At 32.3% G+C, this 21,697-nt stretch overlaps 1 protein-coding gene and 1 long non-coding RNA gene across 2 annotated transcripts; both read right to left on the reverse strand.

Annotated features, from left to right (window-relative positions):
• Positions 1-262: 262 nt before the first annotated feature.
• Positions 263-3,437, reverse strand: LOC132718559 (uncharacterized). Its single transcript, XR_009624102.1, has 3 exons — positions 2,483-3,437; positions 1,821-2,119; positions 263-1,490 (listed from the first exon to the last, which is right to left on the reverse strand). It is a non-coding gene; the product is annotated as an uncharacterized LOC132718559 (long non-coding RNA).
• A 15,208-nt stretch (positions 3,438-18,645) lies between these two features.
• On the reverse strand, positions 18,646-21,141 carry LOC132718560 (uncharacterized). The gene is made up of 4 exons (XM_060702271.1): positions 21,063-21,141; positions 19,770-19,902; positions 19,263-19,467; positions 18,646-18,909 (listed from the first exon to the last, which is right to left on the reverse strand). The coding sequence occupies exons 2-4, from the start codon at positions 19,801-19,803 to the stop codon at positions 18,729-18,731; spliced, it is 420 nt and encodes a 139-aa protein (XP_060558254.1). The 5' UTR covers positions 19,804-19,902; positions 21,063-21,141; the 3' UTR covers positions 18,646-18,728.
• Between the last annotated feature and the right edge of the window lie 556 nt (positions 21,142-21,697).

A 21,697-nucleotide genomic window follows, 5' to 3' on the forward strand; every position in this document is an offset into this window, starting at 1 on the left:
TGTCTCGTTACATGACCTTTAATCAGCACCCGTTGCCTTCATCTCATCAACGGATCAACAAAAGAGCCGCGTCACGACAAAACCAACATTTGCGATCAGCATGGATCCAACCAGCCTGAGCATCCGCGCAGTCTGATCAGGATCCATGCTGTTCGCTATCAGTTTCTCTACTTGTTATAGAGTTGTAAGCGAACAGCATGGATTCTGATCAGACTGCGCGGATGCGCAGGCTGGTCTGGATCCATGCTGGTCGCAAACCCATTATGTTGTTTTATCGTGACGCGGCTCAAAAGTGTTCGGGACTGCATGTCCCTGGCGTTACACCATATGGACTTAGGTTAAGAATGATGTTACGTTAAAATTGTCAAGTATCTCCACGTTAAAATTGTCAAGTATCTAAAATAATAACAAAGATTTATAAAAGGAATTTTTTGCAATTTTTGTATTTCAATCCTCTGAGGGGTGTCCGTGGCCGAGTTGTTAAGGTCGTTGACTTCAAACCACTTGCCCCCTCACCGCTGTGGGTTCGAATCCCGACAGGGACTTTGGATTCTTTCATGTGAGGAAGCTATCCAGCTAGCTTACGGAACGTCGGTGGTTCTATTCAGGTGCGCGTTCGAGCCTGAAATAATGCACAGAAGGGCACCTGATGTCTTCCTTCACCAGTAAACCTGGAACGTCGCGATATGACCTATACTGTGTCGATGTGACGTAAAACCCAAAACAAATAAGCAAACAAATCAATCCTCAGCTATTCACACGTTAAAACGTTCTGATAATTATCAATTTCAAAAAAATGTTACCCATCTACAACATTCTACAACTTTTTATAAGTATACACAACTTTTCTGTAACCAAATGCAATTTTTCTTTTCCAACTCAGTACATGACATTTGTCCGTCTGGCTAGCATTGTTTAGGAAATGTGATTGCATACTCGTTCTTCGGTATCAACTTGTTAATAAGATAGGCTGCGTGTAGTAACCGGGATATTATCTTGGCAACGATGGCTGCTCTGCCTGACAGAGTGGAAATAATGTTGAAACATAACGCGTGGCAAACAATAATGATGATACTGAACCAAGACAGACTTTGGACTAAGATTTTGAAACCCTGATGACTGGTCCTGCCAAAACAACCAACATGTCGATTAATATTGTAGTTATATCCATTTCAATCAAACCAGCATTATGTGATTTTGCATCAGCAATCAATTCCTTTACGTCAGCTATAACTCTGTCCACTGCAACAAATGAGTCGGAAATATACTTTATCGCTTCGCCAATATTAAACTGTATCCGAAAATACCCCGGTGAAACCGACAAACTTCAGGACTAGAAGTTAGATTTCAACAATGATTCTAGCAACAAGCCACTTGTCATATTTTGCATATTAATTTGTCTCATCTAGCTTCACGAGGGAGGGAAGAAATGAAAGCTTGGATCCTGTGATCAATTCGAATAGAATATGTATGGACCCATCTTTCTCTCGCTGAAAAATGAAACAAGGGTCGTGTGAATAATTTTTTCAACTTCCTTTATAGAATGAAATGTACCCTGGAAAAGACAAAGGTTTTCTTTAACAATACGGTTTTTGAAGAAAAACCTTTTGTACTCAAACGATATTTCTTATGCTTAATGTAGAAAAAAAATAGTAAGGACTAGTATAAAACGACGATTATACGCTATGTTCCGATACGTGACTTAGATAAAAAAATTAACTTTGCTCAAGGCTCAATAGAGAAAGCAAATGAAATACATGTTTCAGAGTTGATGACTGTGATACGAATTTTTGTCAAAATTGCAAGAACTAACATCTTACCTGGATATCAACTTTGAAACTATGACAATCAAAGACTGTTCTAATCAATTCTTGTCTTTCCGGGGACAGATGTGCAAGCGCTTCGTCCAGTGTGTTTGCATGTTTCAGCATGTGAACATATTTGTCGTATGTTTCCTTTATTTTAATCTCGGCAGTTTTTCTTTTTCTGGGTCTTCTTCGAGTTTGTCATAATCTTCTGTGTCATCTTTTTTCAACGTGTCAAAGACCGTGTTCAAAACTTTCTTGAAATCAAAATCCTCTTTGAACTCCATGGTACGTTACTCAATTGTAAATTCGTACTGAAAAGCAAGATGTGAAGGGTAACCGTAAGTAACAACGCTTCGTAGTCATGTTAATCATGAAACTGAGACGTATTGATTAACTTTTTTTACATAAATGTCCTATTTTCTTACTTACAGTAAATATACTTAACATCATTTCTGAATTTTAAATTTTAGTAAATTTTTAAAACCCATAATTAAATATAAATAAAATGGTTTAAATTATCAAAACAACATCATAGTTACTGGAGAAATATGTCTGCCTTCTGTTAAAAATTGATATGTCGTAAAATAGAATTTACTTAATACTTATATTTAAAACATCATATTACTTATTTTAAGATTATTGCTTTCTCAAAGGAAAAATATTTTACTACTTACATGGTCATCGAGCTGCAAGACAGAGCGTATGTTATCCAGGTTACAGTCACTTATATTTTTACTATACAATCAAGAGACAATTTTGATCTAATCGACTAATATTAGCTAAATTCACCCCTCTCTCCGTAGCTGTAATTTTGTGATGATCTTAAAAATCAGAGAAAACTTTAACAGTAAAACCGTATTGTATGCGACTCGTGCGCATTCATATAGTCGTTTGAAAAACAAAACGGATTTCGAAAATAATAACAACTTCCGCCTAAAGTCAATATTTAATATGCATACTTTTCTACACTTGAGCTTGTAACTTAAAAAAGGCCTTTTCTTGGTTACTAAATGGCTGTCTTCACTCTAGTACTGAACCCTATGTTTTATAGAGCAAATGGGTAGATCTATACACTCAGGAATTTGTTTACAAACACTATAATTATTCCGGATTTATGATTATCACTATAGGTCACACATTAACTTAGTTTTCATAAAATACAATGGAAATTAAAAAAAATAATTGTTATTGTTTTATTTTTTTTCTAGAAACTACAAAGCGTAAATAAATCGTTTGCCGAAATCGTTTGATTCTTAATTAAGCCTGTCCTGTGTTTACTTTATTTGCAATAAAAACTCATCCGAAGGGTGTCAAATTACATGACCCAGAAATTAGAATTGTTTCCTCATACTTAAGTGCAGAAAATGGAATAATTTATTAGGACAAAATAAATGAAATAAACTTGAAATAATTCACAAAAAAACTGTTCTTTTTTCATTTTTGTCTTTTATATCAAACAACTAGAACGGGCCTCGAAATGTCCATATCTGCTCACATTTCCTAAGTACGCCAAATATCACTTAATTGTTAAACGTTTACGTGTGAACATTATGACCTTACAATTTCTAACGATGTCTTTCAGTGATTAGTTACGATGACTGATATCCGAGATCCTGGCTATGTTTTGACTGATAAAAATTAAGTGCGCGATGCAGGAAAAACTTAAAATCTTTTGTCAAGGTTAACGGACCTGTTTAATTTTGTATTCTTTTCACACCAAGAAGATAAGTAATTTTTAAACGCCAATAAATGTCTACGAAAAGTATGTCGAGTAACTCAGTAAAATAGTTAGTTAGTTAGTTAGTTAGTTAGTTAGTTAGTTAGTTAGTTAGTTAGTTAGTTAGTTAGTTAGTTAGTTAGTTAGTTAGTCAGTCGGTTAGTCGGTCGGACCCCAAAGTGCGTTTGACTCCAAAGTGCGGTGTTACAACGCTGTAAGTTTAAAAACCCACCAGAGACTTTCAATCTTTGTTTATAGCGAACCTGTTTAGGACCCTTGCATGGCTGACCACACAATTCCCAAAATGGGTTTCATAAAATTTAGGTACAACATCTAAAAAATAGAAAATTTAAGCGATATATCTACAGATAAATTTGGTGTAATCAAACGCGGGGAAAAAAATAAAAATTTTTGGTTTTCACAAAAAGTAAAGAACAAGAAAATAAATATATATGGGGCTTATTAAAACGTTGGGGAGGGAATCTCATTATGAAAACGTTCCGTCGGGCCTTTTATTTGGGCGCTTTTCATTAATAACAATTCTTTTAGCCATGATTCATTTAGTAAAATCGAGGGTGCCTTTTTTCTTGAAGTACAAGGGGAGTCCTAAAAGATAGACATTACTGGGAAAGTATTACGGCGCCAGATTTTTTAAAAAGGTTCTTTTCTCCCAAAAACTATTAGTAAAACTCTTTTTCTTCATTCTTTGATCCCGATTGACCTGCTTTGGGGGTGATTGGGCAACATTTTATTACATTTGGTTTTGGTTGGGAGTTGCAAAATTTTTTTTCTAATTGAAATACCAACCTTTTAAAAATTTTTAGGACTACGCTTGCGCATTCTCGTTTAAAATTTTTATTTTAACCCAAGTCGTAGTTTTTCTTTAGGGGTTCCCAAGGTTTTTTAAACTTCACTGAAAAAAACTGGTTAAAAATCGGTGTGAAATTGTCCCTCCCCAACTTTAAAATTTTTTGGCGCTAAACACTGACACCCAAAAACCTAACCAAAGGGAGTGTGGCATTCAATGGGAAAAGGGTTCCAAACCCCCCAAACCCGTCCAAAAACCCCCTGACCACTAGTTTAATTTTTTAAAACCCAAAAATAAAACCGGCCCAAAATAAAAACATTGAATTTAAATTTTATTTATTATGTTTTGTGGGCTGGGTCATTTGGGAGCACTGTATTAAAGTTTCGTTTGCCCTCTCTCTTCTCTAAATTTTATAACATCAGCATTTTTTGGGAAGATTTAAAATAAAAATTCGAACCCCCTTTAAAAAATGAGTTTTTGATTAAATTTTGGAAAAAGAAAAGTATATTAAAATTTTTAAAAAAGGATTAATAAAAATTATTAAAGATTTAAAAATTAATTTTAAAAATTTAAATTTTTCGCAGGGAAACGTTCCTATATTTTTTGTTCAGGTGTACGGAAAAATGATTTGTCTTTATTGGCCAATTTCCATAAGGGGTTTTTCAGGGGGTTTTATACAGACAATAGAAATTATCCTTTTTTCATATATTTTATCAAATTTTTTAAACCCAAAAGGGAAAATTTGATTTTTATTGGGGGGGTTTAAATAAAAACATATTATATGGAAATTTATAAAAAAAATTTTTTTTTTTGAACATTTTTTTTACTTTAAAATAAAAACAACCAAAATGGGATATTTTAATTAAACGGACCATGGGAAACTTTAAAACTTGCCCCAAAACAAAATTTTCCCCTACCCTAATTTCTGTCATGATTTGTTTCTGATACATGTGTACTTATTTATTGTATTACAGACCTTCCATTCTAGATCGATTTACTGTAAAGACAAAACATTTTTCCAAATATTTATTGCAGAGATTTGTTTCTATTGAAAGTATGTTTCTGTTCCGTTCCGTTCCGTTCTCTTCTCTTCTGTTTTGTTTTGTTTCCATTGAAAGCCAAAATATTTAAATTACCGATGCATTATTTTCTCTCTTTGTTGTCATAAAATGGAAGAATATCACTTAATGATGACTAATTCAAATATTTTTTCTAGAGAGAATGGCGCTTTTAAACGATTTACAATAAAAGAAAACTATATGGTGGTGGTGGTGTTAGTTTTCACTCCGTGTGTCACGGCAGTACGCCACAATGAATTAAGTAGAGCACGGGGCTGTCACCGTATTGGTCCTGGACAGGCCATCAGTTGCCTACACTTTCGCAAGGAACTGAAACTTCTGTACATACCAGAGCAGAGGCACAGTGAGAATGACTGTTGAAAGGATTTCATAATCAATCACAACGATAATGTCCTGCACCGTCCTGGAATCCAACCGCATCGCCCGATTCACAGTTTTTAATGAACCTAATATGTGTCTATATGGCCGGTATTTTGGATATTGCTGCAAAACAGCTGGTGTTTTAACGCGTCGCTTCATATAATTTTTGTAATGTACTGTTTCGGCTTGAATTAAATGGTAGGAAATGTAATTGTCTAATTGTAGAAGACGGGTTTCACTTTATTCATGTATATAGACCAAATGTACATAAATTTATTAATTATATAAATGAAATAATTCTGGTAATAAAAAAGCAATTAGAAACATATCAATGTATATTTAAAAAAAACTTTGATGAACGAAACATTTCTCTTTATAATTGAAAAACATATATTATACAATATGTCTTTTTTTTCGGACAAAGTTCGTTTGAGAACGGTTAGACTTCATGTAAACGTTACAGAGAAGAACAGGAAGCCGGATTTCCATTGGTATTTTTTTATATTAAATACTGAAATGGGGGAATCTCATCAGCCATTTTGAAATAAATACTATATTGTAATGATCTAAAGGATCTTCATGAAACGTATAAACGTCGAAATCATGAAATAATTATAATGAGTATCGAAAGCAAACTTACTAGGTAAACTAATCAGAATATCAATGTTTAATTTTGAATTTAATCCAAATATCACACTGAATATAATCTTAAACTTTATATAACGTGACATGTAACTTCATTTTGGCTGGTCGAGTATTTTTCATCTTATTTATTTTTATAAAAAAGAAGAATTAAAAAAATATAAGAACTTGCAAAAAAAAAAAGATATCAAAGAATAATTTCATCCTTAAAATAAACAATATAAACATATTTACATAGAAGAATAATCGCAATGCAGAAAACCAAGTTTCTCTCCTTCCCCCACTCCATCATATTGCTATGTTTTGACTCCGGCTTTTATATAACTAAAAGCATATGCAACAAATGTTTTAATTGTCATCCTTCTTAACGCATTACCTTTTGAATCGAATTAACTTGCGAATAATATTTTTATATTTTATTTATTTATTCCAGTCTCATCTATATACAATATAATATAAAATACATGTATATAGCCATTCTATAAGAATTATAAGAGACTAAACATCTAAAACACTATATCATACATGCTAAAACCAATATTAATATTAAACATTACCAGTGTTAGACAGCTTAAAATATTAAAATCATGTTTGTACAAATGATAGCCAAATGGTAACATAGTACTTTTGAGTGACACTAAATAACATGCTAGCTAACATTAAAACGTCAAACACTGGAAATATTTCATCTGTACAATTTTAAATTGTATGTCATGTACTAAAATTGTTGCAATTACTAAATATTATTACTATCATACATGGTAAAACCAATATTAAGATTAAACATTACCAGTGTTAGACAGCCTAAAATATTAAAATCATGTTTGTATAAATGATAGCCAACTGGTAACATAGTACTTTTGAGTGACTCTAAATAACATGCTAGCTAACATTAAAACGTCAAACACTGGAAATATTTCATCTGTACATTTTAAATTGTATGTCATATAATAAAATTGTTGCAATTACTAAATATTATTACTTACAGTTTAAAATTTTTACGATATAAAATATTATATTTTATTTTAATATATCACAGCAGGATTTTGCGAGGATTCTAACCATGTCTGGGTGAGAGAACATGAATACAAATTTATCATTATCAGACATATCATAAAAACTATTGTCTACAGATTGAGCTTTTTCATAAATGACATCACGTATTTGATTATATAGCGGGCACTGTAATAAAACATGCATTTCTGTCTCAATAAACTCTTCACAGAATGGACAAACTCTTTCAGCTACTGGCATGTTAGTATAACGCCCAGTTTCAATTCTTAGAGGCGCAACACCACACCTGAATTTGGATAGCGCAGACCTATGACAATATGGTAATTGCAGTTTACAATATAGCTCAGTATCATAGCTACTCTTAAACAATCTGTATGTCCTTAGCTTATTGTGGTTAGTGCCATTTACGCCTGTATATCTATTCAAATCAGTTTGCCATTGAACAATATGACTATTCATCAATGCAGTACATACATCATTCAACATCTTATTTTTATCAAAAGGAAGCATAGTATACATATCTAAATCTATTGAACACAATTTATCTCTTACAATAAATGGCCAATTTTTACATCTATTATTACCTTTATTTACTGACCAATTAAAAATTTTCTTATTAATCCTACAACCATTATATAATAAACATCTATGCCAATGGTTACATACAGATTTCCACTGGTCAATAATAATTGGTTTCCAACCCATGTCACCTTGGACTGCAACAATAGGTGTGTATTTACCAGTACCAAGAAAGAACCTCATTGCTCTGTGATGAACGGCATTGACACAAGAAAAAGATTTAAGTACCCCATACTGCTGAAGCATACGTGATGACTGGTACCACACAAGAATAGTACAACTTTGTATAAACATCATAAGGTAGTCCACCAAACGATTTGTACTTAGCAATGAGGAGCCCGAGGGCACGTCCAGCACATTGAGCAACTATTTTAGCTGTTATGTTATAATCAAGGTGCTCGGTTAAAGCTAAACCAAGGTACATATATCTAGAAGCATATTCAATTTTATAGTTTCCACAGTTAAAAACAAAACATGACTTAGGAATTGAATTTGGTCTAAAGTGTACAACTTTACTTTTACTAACATTGATACCCATTCCGTTTCCTTCACACCATTTGTTTAACATTGATAATAAATCTTGTAAATCATTTTCATTTTTAGCAATCAATACAATGCCATCGGCATATAACAATATACAAATATTTTCGCCATCAATAGCTATGCCTTTGTTCATATTTTTCAACATAATAGCTAAGTCATTGATAAAAATATTGAAAAGTATAGTAGACAGAGAGCAACCTTGCCTTACACCAGTGTTTACATTAAACCAATCGGTACACATGCCATTTACTCTAACACATGCTGACATATCTTTATAAAGAGACCTAACTGCTGAGAGCATCTTGGTTGACATTCCGCATTCATTAAGTTTACGCCATAAAATTGACCTGTTGACTGAATCGAATGCTTTTCTAAAGTCAATAAATGCGCAGAATGTCGACTGTTTGTTTTTCTTTCTTGTTTCAATTATATTTGTAAGACTTGAAATATGGTCAACAGTACTACGTTTTTTCCGGAAACCGTTTTGCTCTTCAACAATTAAATCATTACTTTCTGTCCACTTTACAATACGTTCATTTACAATGTTACTATACATCTTGTACATAGTAGGAGCTAAAGCTATACCACGGTAAGACATAGGATCTTTTGGATCTTTAGAACCAGATTTAGAATGGGATTTATAATATTCTTGGACCATATTAATGGTACCTGTCCAGTCTCAAAACAAACGTTAAAAATACTATGTAAAACATACAAAGAAGTATCATTTTTTAAAACTTCAGTTGGAATACAGTCAATTCCACATGCCTTACCTAATTTTGCTTTTTCTACAGCTCTGATAACTTCAAAAATGCTTATATTAGCATCTAAATCATTATTACTTGAGTAGGTGTTAAAACTTGTAGCATCAACAGAGTTCAGATTTATAACACTGTTTTCATTAAGAAGTGAACTGAAATCAGTTTTCCATTTGTTCAAAATACACTTAACATCATTGGATACACTACCATCATTAAGTACGATCTGCATAGGAATACATTTATTACGATATGAACCAATACCATTTTTACCAATAGTTTTCCAAAACTGGTTATCATTATTCTGCAAGTCTGATAAAATATCATTCTGCACTTTACAGACATGAGCTCTCTTATAATGCTGTACCTTTCTATCAAAAGTTTTACGTAAAACAGAGTATTCCTGCTTCAGAGTAGATTTAATAGCTCTATCATTACATCTTAACCACCTATGTTCTGCTGCATGTAAACTTTTCCAAATATTAGTTAACTTTTGGTTCCACCAAGGTTTTCGTTTTCTATTGGACAGCTTTACAGAGTCATTTGGATAAACAGTCTTATAACTTAGTTTCTCATACATTTCAGATTTGACAATTTTGCACCATTCATCATACGCAATATCAAGGTCAGATTGCAATCTTAATCCCTGCTCAAGTTTTTCAATAACCAAATTGATTTTTCCCATTACATTATTACTGGACAAAAAGCAGTCAGGGATGCTTTTTAAATCAAACTTATCAAATCCTGGAGCATAAGTTTCCTGATCAACCGAACTGGGAGAAGACTGCAATCCGATATCAATATTCATGTTCCAATTTAACACAGAATGATCTGGTATATTTCTAGGAAAAACAATTCTTACATCTAATCTATTAATAAGATCTGAAGTTCTAATAACATTAAAATCAGTAAAATGCTTAAGGCTCTCATGGCTTACAAGACAATAATCAACTACGGAGCATCCTTTTACAGAAACAGATGTAAAATCATTTACAAAATAATTTCGTCCATTCAGAATGCACATGTTACTATCAATGAGAAACTGTATTAGGTGGTCCCCGTATGAATTTGTATTAAAATCAACAACATTTCTTGGTTCAAAATTATCAATTCCAGCAATAAAATCATCAGTATCTCCACAGCGGCTGTTAAAATCACCGCATACATACAAAAAACCTTTATTTTGATATTCATAAATACATTGCAGCAAATCATTATAAAAAGTGACACAATCAGAATATCGTGAAGAGTTTTCAGGTGGAAGGTAACAGACACAAGTATATATATAAAAGTTCTCTACCTTATGTTTAAATTCTAACCATAAGATTCCATCAACATAATTATTTACTATTTTCACACTAAATTCAGATAAAAGACTATTTTTTACAAAGAAGCCTACACCGCCAGAGCCATGCTTGGCATTTCTATGGATATGCTTTCTATTATGATTAAAAAATGTATAATTTTCAACCAAAATACTTGTATTTCCTAATAGGTGAGTTTCGGCAATTCCAATAATATCAAAATCAAGATATGTTATACAACTTTGTCTAAGAATATGACTATCTGAATTATTACATGAACTCCACCCACGCACATTCCAGAATCCACACTTGACCTAAAAATGACCGTCTCTGTAAAATCTACTGTTTCTTGATCTGTCATGAAAACTGGACCGTGCTGACGAAGTATTCTGAGAGTCTCTATCATAGCTATTATGATGATTATCATTATCTGAAAAAGAAGAGTGTCTGTCATTTGTATATTTTTGGGAGTATGCATTACTAGAATGATTTTTGCGCGAGTAACCTGAAAAAGAATTTTGTCTGTCACTAAATATATAATTACTAGAATTTCTATTAGCACGATAACGCGAATTTCAACCATGGGTACCTCTGTGAGATCTACAGTTTTCCTCAACAACACGGTCTCCATGAACTGAGATATTACGTAGCACGTTAACAATGGTTTTTAAATTCCGGTTGACAGCTCTCTCCTCTGTTGTCTGATCTTTATAGATGAACACTTTCTTGTACTGCTCCGAATCTTTTAATTTACGTTTAGCATTCAAAATAGTTTTCCTTTCTTCAGTAGCTTGGAGAGAAGCGATTACTATACCATCACTTCCATCACTTGAATTTCTATGGGTTTTGAGAACAGTTATTGATTTAATTCCCATACCATCACTTATTAACGAGTTTACCTTAGCATTTAGATTTTCACCTTCATGAAAAGGTAGACCCTTTATAACAAAGTTACAGTCTCTTCTGTTGTTCTTACTTGATGTTGGACTTAAAGCTTTTGTTGCATCAGTAATTGAGTTCAATTTGGCTTCTATTTCCGAGATATCCTGCCGAATGTCATCCTTAAAATTCTGTATTTTATTATCACACTCTTTACGAATATTTTTTGCTTCAGTATTCATACGTTTGTCAATTACCCCTGCCATTTTATGCACTATTTTGCTCTCAAGTGAATTTTCAAGTTTGTCCATTCTACTGTAGATATAATCAGTTAACGAGTCAAGATTCCCAGTCAAACGCTGCACCATTCTTGTTAAATTCAAATTTTCATTTCTAAGCCAGTATCGTTGGTTCCACCATCAACTGTTTTATTTACATAGGTGTTCTCACAGACTTCTACAGCAGACGCTACATTGTTCAAATTGTTGTGGATGTAGGAGAGCACTTTGTTATGTCAATAGTTCTGGCTTTCTTTATGGAGGTGTCACAGACTATATCACTTGTGGTAGGTTCAGACCTGTTTCTTTTTCTCCTAGGTGTACATACCTTGTTAACAGGACATGGTGACATGATTGCAGCAACATATTCAGCTGACGATTCAGAGTCTAGATCTGTAAGCACCTTGTTAGGGTAAACAACTAAGAGTTCATCATTATTGGGTGTACAACACATAGTTTTTGATTTGAATAGACTTGGAGTGTTATCCCTGGAATCAGCCATGGTTTAATGCACCGAGTTATAATCAGATTATCAGTTTATATGCACACTATCAGGCACATACACATATAAACTCAGTATGGATATATGAAAAGTTATATAATGTCAATTCAACCTCTTTCCAGCCACTCGTACACGTTTGTCCGAAAACGCCTTCCTATCCGGGTACTATTCCACCCTTACACGAGTCTCGGCCTCAATACTTATTTATCATAAAATCTACCTATAAGTCCTCCTGCTGTCAATATATGTATAACTTGTACAAAATAAAATTCTTTTTAAACATCTAAAATGATTATTTTCTGTTATTTTACTATTTTTTTTGTATTTTTTCTCTTTTTTTTTCAATATGGCGTACAATCAGCTAGGTCTCACGCCACTATCACATATGTAGTTATTGTTGGCATTCGGGTTGTTTGCAACTTACTGTAAAAGGAAGGCATTTCTCGCATTGCTTTTTTTTTTTTTTTTTTTTTTAATTTTTTTAAAGTTTAAAGTGTTTTTAGAGTCAACATTTGGATAATTATATTTGCTATTATTACAAGGGGGAGGAAGGTTTATATACTTTTTATTCCCTTGCGTCGTATGTACTTGAGTTAACGTTAATTTAAAGGACACCGAACCTAAGGTGCATGTACATATGTCAGCCGCCAAACTGGTATCTTCTCGAGCAATGACGTCATACCGGAAAACACCTTTTCACGTAAGACAATTGTAAAGAACACATGTAAGAATTACAAAAATTGTCGAGTTATATACAATATTTTCGGATATAACTCAATTTTTACAGATTCATTAGGATTCGAAGTCCTTTTCTTGTATTAATATTACCAAATATAGTTTCTTCACACAGATCTGCGAATATTTTTTGAACGAATGTTTACTATGGTGATGTGTTTATGATTATTAAATACATTTGTACTTTTTTTCGAAAAGGGGCATATGAAACGACAAAGAGCTCGAGAAATACACAATTGGAAACAGAAAGAATATAGTTATATTTCACTGCTTAAAAGCGCGATCAGTTAATTTTATAAATAACATTTGGAATCAAACGAAAAATTCTTCCATCGCAAATAATGACTAGTTCAATATGCAGTATGTCTTGGAGTTGAATACTTAATATTATAGGCTTTTTTTGCACACATCATCTGATTAATGAAATGAAAATTATTATATTATAGAGCCCATAACCATAAAGTAAGCATCTTCACCATTAACTAATCCGTTAATACTTTCACTAGCACCGATTTTATAGTAAGCCTTATATAAGCATCTTATCTTAATAGTTATTGCAATACTTATCGAGAGCTATTCAACATTTACAAAATTCCATACACTTAAATTATCATATTGCTGATACTTATTCAATGATAGGATACTACGACGTCGCGCCCCCAATCAGACTGTTATCCCATCGAGTCAAAGATAAAATATGAATACTTCTAAGAAATCGTTACGATGCACTCCATATAACAAAAATAATGCAGCACTCTAAATATTAGCTTTAGTACTTGCTTGATATAGTTGTGAAAACTTTTAAAAGTTTTACTGTCGATAACGAAATAAAGTTTGTTTGGGAGTCCGAGTGGGAGCATTTAGGAAAAAAAATTAATCCTGTTCTCAGGACTAAACTAGGCAGTATACCTGTTTTTAAACCTTTTATAAAATTAATCAAGTACTAAAGCCAATCTTTGGTGCGCTACATTATTTATTTGATATTCTAACGGTTTCTTAGAATAAAAAACATATTTTTCCTTCGAGTCGAGGGGATGTTTACAAACAAAAGTCCAATTAGGAGCATTTTGCAGGTGCGCGATGATAATAAAATATATTAATCTACATGTGGTAATATAACCATTATACAATCGACTCTCGGTTACTCATATCCAAGGGACTAGGCATTTTACTTCGAGAGAAACGGAATTCGAGTAACGTGGATCTGCCGCCATTACGTTGACATTCGTTGCCTGATTGAATGTGCAAAGAAGTAGGTTTGTAATTGTTGATAGCGGCAATGCTGCAATATTTAACCGTTGAAATTACAACTACAAATTATAAATGAACAAATATATATTATTCATATATTATTAATGTATGCAATATGACGGAACATTAATTATACAAAATGTCATTTACGTTGATAAAACACATCAATACCTAGGCTATTATTTGGCTAACACTTGTCAGACTGGCACGAGTCAACTTTCTTAAAGAAATGTGACAAAATTATTCACCCCATCAACAGCGGCAATAAGATTCTCTGTATTTTTACAATTTTCTTAAAACTGACACAAAATTTCACAGTCAAGCATTTATAGCAATTCAATTCAATTCAATGTTTATTTGGCTTTAACACATATACAATGTTTATCGCCAATACATATAGTATTCTGGCGGCACAATACAAAACAATACATATTTTGAACATGAGAAAAGCATGATAATAACAATTATATACTTTGAACATAAAAACATAATTATAACTTATTTATGACATTATAACACAGGTTACACAATACATAAATTAATTATAATCATCCTCTTAAAGAAAATGATTGGTATATATATTTAGCTAGGTTAATAATAGTACTGCTTTGAGAACTGTTAAGAAGATTTTTAAAATTGAATAAATTAGGCCAATGACAATAATAATTTGGCAAACATTTGATACGTAATTCTCTATAAAACGGGCAAACTAAGAGGAAGTGATATTCATTTTCAATGACATTCTTATTACATTTGGTACAAATTCTATGGTTTCTTTCTATATTTCTATGTCTTCCTTCTTCTATAAGTAAGTTATGTGCAGAGCATCTAAATCTGGTCAAACTAATTCTATGATTTTCTTTCTTAACACAAGAAATATATATTTCTGGTTCAAAATCTGTTTTCAGTAAACAATACGTTTCAAGTTTAGGTTGAGTTCTAAGATTAGAAAACCATTGTTGTAAATATTGGTCATATATGCGTTGTATTACATTTTGAATTTGCACATTAGACAAAGAAACATTATTCCATAGATATGTAAATCCAGTATCATCTAATATTTTTTTAACATTTTTCGACCACATACATACATGATTGCCATGTCTATCACGCATATTAAATAATTTGTACATAATTGAATCTGGATTTTTCGTAATTTTATACCAGTATCTGATAATTCTTATCTTACGTATAATAATCCTAGGGAATCTACCTAATTCCCCGTATATTGTAGCATTGGGTGTTTGTTGTCTTACTTGCAATATTTGTTTCATGAATTTCATATGCAGCCGTTCTATATCCGGGGCCTTATGAAACCCCCATATTTCACACCCATAGTTCATAATAGAAGCAATCATGGAATCAAACAACTTAATTTTTTCCGATACAGTCAACGATACAATATCAAATAATGAAGCAAGAGAAAACATGGCTTTCATTGCCTGTTGCGTTAAAGATTTTTGAGCCTGTAAAAACAACCATTGGAAGATAATGTAACTCCAAGATATGTAAATTTTGTGACAATATTAAGTTTACAATTATCATAGTATAAATCTATATTGTCTGGTCTGTTGCCCTTTTTAAAAACCATAACAACTGTTTTATCTATATTAACACTTATCAATCTGTACAATATGCATGTAAGTTATTTAAAATATTCTGAAGACCATCTCTAGAATACGACATTAAAACAGTGTCATCTGCAAATACCAATAATTATTTAATTTTACCCATGAAATATGGTGCTATATCCGTCATATATATTTCATATTTCTTAAAAATAAATATGAAATATAAATATGAAAGTGGGCGGAGTCGAAACTCATATTTATTTTAAGGGACTTCTTTCGCCATTTTGTTTGAAAATCTGAGAAATACAAAACAACTTTTTGTTGAATTTTGTTTTGAAAACTATCTAGAATGATAGAAAATGGTCCAACTAAGAAAATAAATCCGAACACTAATATCTTTAATTCAGTTATAAACGCTTTACAGACGTTTAAAGAGTTGTTTACGTGACGTCACAATGTAGCGCCAAATATCGCGTGTAAAACAAAACGCAATAATATATTACTGCGCGCTGTACAGTTGCAGTTGCGTAGCAAGCAATGGGGTTCGTAACCATTTTCTTTGATAAGGAAATTAAATAAAAAGGTTATTTTTTCGTTTTTCGTGAATTATGGTATATATTTTCACTCAACTTGATAAAATGCCACATATTTTCACTCGCCGTCCCGGCTCGTGAAAATATGTGGCATTTTATCATGTTTCGTGAAAATATATTCCATATTTCACTCAAACGAAAAAATATCCTCTTAATACATTCTAATTTCATCAATACAAAAAGAATCTATGGTATTATCATATATACAATGTTGCATATCATTAATAAAAAATAAGAATAACAAGGGCGATAAAGATTCGTCTTGCTTAACTCCCTTTACACTATCAAAATTTTCAGTATAATGACCATTAACACGTACACAACATTTTACTTATTCGTATATCTTTTGTAACATCTTGACTAATCTAGAGGAAGCACCACACTGTAACAATAGCAGACTCGATAGATGGACTTGGTAAGTAATCTAACTGTTAAAACCAATTAAGTCCTGAAACCGATTAAAGCCATTTTTACGACGTGTTAAAAATACATGATGACCGGCGATTAAAATGACTATGAAACGTGTGAATGACGAGTGACATCTTCTCACCTTGATGTCGCCGACCTTTGATCAGTCGGCTGTTTTCACACTTCGACTAATTGTGATGAAATATGTTGGACTTTAATTGACGGGACCAAATTTTCTTTTCGCCAAAACAGGAGTCTCGGTAAGTCAAAATTTGACCTAGGCGGAGTTAAAATACAAATATTAAGAAGGAGATCTGACGGGACTTTAGAAATTCTTCGACTAACCCGGAATTTTTAGTAAAGCGATTTTGACTTATCAAGAGTCAACTTGTTAATATTGAAAGGGGGAGTGGTTTATTTTCAAGTGCATTCGTGAAAATGAAAACCTTGCCTTCAAGGTTATTAAACATTTAGTGCTGTCTCAAATCTTGGGTATTTCATTGGTCAGTGTACATTCTGTGGGAGCTTTTGACCAATCAAATGCTTGATTCTGAGCTTAAGCTTAGAATTATTTATATTCTTGTACCCTGGAAATTGGAGGCAACTGTCCTGATTCGTCGGGTAACAATGACGTACTGTTTTAGAAATGGTCGATTGAAAGAAAAGTATCTAAGCAGTTTTATGCGTTGATTTGTTTCTTTAAATTTGATTTATAACATAACATACTGGTCCGTTTAATAACAGTGGTACTCGTTTGACTATGTATTCCCCAAATTCGGCGGTACCTTAACACACTCCCTGCGTTATTTTGACAGTCCTGCGTTACATACTTTGTTAAACGAATTTTAGAGCGGAAAATGAATATAAACATTCACGGAACACCTTGTGAATATAGCCGTATTTCCGTACATGCAAAAATAAATAAATAAATATATATATAAAATGACCTGAGATATTTACCTGTTCTTTAATGCCAATTGTCGGAGAGTAAGTTACTAAACCGATATGGGATGTGCGGGTCTGTAGGACAAAATATTTGGGCGAGATAAAAAATTGAGTCCCGATATGACTTTCAACAGAACTATAAATACCCCGTTAATTCCATACGTGGTCGGTTACCAACCCTGTAACAATTATAACATGCTGGCTACCTTTCTGATCATCATATTGTTGTTAAAACAATGCTTGAGACCATTTTTAATGTTTATATTGCCTATTATATTCTGGAAGCTTTATACGTCATGTGACGTCAAAATATCCAATATGACAAGATTACTTTGTAGTCGACATGGTATTTAGATTATTTGTTAATTTATAGCTGTGTTATATTGTGGCTTATTTGTGTCATTCGTGTTTTCTCTCCTCGCCCCCACGGGACAAAGTTTTATTTTTTTTTAACTTCGCCCGCGTCCTCGCTAATTATCGTGTTTCGCTCCGCGCCCCCGCCATTTTAACTTGTTAATTTTCGACTTTTCGCTTGGCGGGGTCGTGGGGCGAAAATGCGAATGGCACAAATCAGTCGCCATAGTGTTATCATTTTTCAAACGTTATTCTTGGCTATTCAAATCAATCTCTCGAAAGGTTGGACGTTTGATTTTGTTCAAATGTTAGAGCGGTGCATTCAAATAATCTAGTACAGTGTCATTGAGCCTAAAGGTCATGTTATTAAGACTTGATTTAAATTCATGTTCTTTATATATCCTAGAAGGAATGTAAGCATGTATATACATGTAGCTCTAGTGTAATGATACATTGCCGTAAATTTCTAAAAATATACAATTTCTTATTATATCAAATAAACAACAGAGAGAAAAAATATGACAGTATCAGTTTTATTGAATACATTGAAAAGATACATGTTGAATTTTTACTGTGTTTATATAGTCGTACATTCGTTGACTAAAACGCTTTACAGCAACAGTAGTTAGGTCCGCAGTGATTTGCTCTCCATGTACATCCGCCTTTGCCGTATCCGTATGTACCTATATTAACTTTTCCAGAATCAGGTTGGTCACTTCCAGGGTTTGCTTTTAGAAGGGCATGATTCTTTGGGATATGGAATGCATCGTAACATGACACGCTGTGAATATATTATGTAAAAAAGAAGTTGTTACAAAAAGTAAAGTTTAAAAATCTGCTATGTCATTATTACCATGTCACAATTATCATAATAAGCAGCATCTACTGTTTCAATGTAATCTTAATCATCGTCTTTATTATTCATTGTCATTATTATTATTATTATCATTATTATTATTATTATTATTATTATTATCTTCATCATCATTATTATAATAATCATATTAAGCATCGGTTTTATAGCCCGAATCATCGTTATGTTTCTTTAATATAAAATAACTATGGCCACAATTAGACCAACAGCAAAAAATACACTGATACAATTGAAAATAATAATCAAAATGTTTTTCTTACTTCTTTCTCTGGTGAGCGATCGTTCCTAGAATAGAGCTTTTAGCAGCTGCACACATAGCCTCGCATGTCGGCGCATGATGACAATTTCTTCTAATTGCAAACACCCAACCAGGACTCTTCGAAGCACAATAAGTCTGGGCCATCTCATCAAAGTAACTATAACTCAAACTGTAGCGTTCTACTGAGCAAACATGGCTTATGCTCACTGCAAAAGTGAAATAAAAAGTAAACCTTTTCCTGAGCATGGATATTTGATTAATGCGTAGAATAAGTGAAACTAGATTTTTTTCATCGTTCTCAGAGTTGTATTATTTATTTTTTTACTTTTATTATGTACTTATTTATTCATTTATTTTTTTATCTATTAATATTGTTGCTTCTTTTTAGAATTGCTGAAACTATATTTTTGTTTCAAAATGTTTATCAATATTTTTAGAGACTAGGAAAGACTTCAAATTATCAATATAATAATAAATATAGATTATAAAATAGCAAAATCATATTTACGTAAAAGAACCAGCGCCAGGTAAACACTATTCATAGTCGTGTGCTAAGTATGTTTTTTTCTTTATCACAAACGGGGTTGACTTGTTTGGTCGTTGATTAACTGAAGCAACACTTGTGTCCTTCGTAACTGGTTCTTAAATAATAAAGAAATAGGCTCTAAAACGCTAAACAAACAGCCAGTTTAGGAGTCTATGGAAATTAGCAAGGAACGAAGAGAATTTCGCAAAAAATTATTTATAGTTGTTCATATAGGGGTAAGTTACTTAGTACATGTATATATCTTGAAGTTCTCCTTTCACTAAAAATGATAACTAAATGAAATTTAAGGAAATGTTAATATTTAAGAATGTTTTTGGTCAAAAAGCCTTACAGGGACAAACGTGTAGGCGAAATGGACCAGATGTCCAAGGAGGGAGTTAAATGGAAAATAAGGTGTAAGGTGTAACTCACAAGGTATAACTTGAGTGTTACCCCAATTTACAAAACATAAGAAATGATATCCTAAGGAATATTAAGGGGCACCGCGCTGGAACGGTCAGCAGAGCAAAAGCACTACCGAGATGTTTAAACCGGTTAATGGGGCATGATAAAAATGATCAAAACAAAACGCCGTTAATCATTTTCGAGGCATAATTACACAATAGGTAAAGGAAAAGTCGTCCTTAGTATAGTTTTATATACACGCTGCTGTCAACATGTGAAACAATTTTATTTTTATAAGTCATTAGAAAACGATATATAAATGAATATTTTACACTTTGACCAAGTATGTTTAAGCTAATTGAACTGCTAAGATCTGTGAATCAAAAGACAACGACAAATTTGGTGAAGTTCATCAAATGTGCTCTTAAAATTCAAGAAAATATGTTACGACAAAATGACTTATCATAAACGCCGACTGTTTAAGGTGTTAATTAATTTGTTTGTATACACATACCTTCATTTACGTAAATAATATTTATATTCATATTAATTTTATTATTTATATGATATGATCTTTATATTCAATGTAATGCATGTAAAGATGATAAACTATGTTTAAATCTAAAATCTAATAAACGATATGTTCTGTTCTGTATTATAAATTCATTATAATAAAGATTTTAATAGGTTATATGAACGTACATAAACGGTTGTTTGCAATATTATCTTTGCCTAACAGCTCGGGTTATATATGCAAACAATCGTAAATATAGGGCCATAAAGCCTGTGAAAAAACTTTATAACTATTATTATCGTTATAACAGTTATAAATTTGACGGCACTTCATTTAATAAACTAAAATAAACTTACCTCAACGAAAGCAAGTTGATTGATGTCTTCTAGCTATTAGCATCGTTTTTATAACAATGGGGCCAAAAAAGCGGAAAAAACATCTTGAAAGCAAACCAGGATTTATGGGTTATTAATACTTTGTTGATGGTAATGAACTCTATTGTTCCGTTTCTTCTTATCAATACAAGACATTCATTTCTTCTTTTAGATAAAATCACTAACACTTAGTATTTTCCGCTCTTAATAAAGTGGTATCAAATGTTTCATCAAAATCATATCAATTTTAGTTTTACTTAAAGTTTTACCGTTTTCGCTCATAGACTATGTTAAGTTACTTGAGTGTACATGTAACAGTAAACATGTATACTGAACCTTTGAAATTGTATTTACTCTTTTCAATGTATAAGATTCGAATTTAAGACATCTGTTGATACAAAATGGCACTAAAGTCACGTCCATCTGTTTTTCTCGTAATGTCTTTTTTAACCGTTGAAGAATTTATTTATTTACAAAGTGAACGTTAATAGCACGATGAGTGATAAATGTTGTCTTGATAACAAAATCATTTCCCAACATTCGATACGCCCTATTTTATGTTGCTACACGCAGTACAGCATGTTTTGCATATTTTGATCTCATTTTGGTAATTTACT

Source organism: Ruditapes philippinarum, unplaced genomic scaffold (assembly GCF_026571515.1).
Source record: "Ruditapes philippinarum isolate M1 unplaced genomic scaffold, ASM2657151v2 ctg1098_1_1_1_1, whole genome shotgun sequence".
In the NCBI taxonomy this organism is placed as follows: Eukaryota; Metazoa; Mollusca; class Bivalvia; order Venerida; family Veneridae; genus Ruditapes; species Ruditapes philippinarum.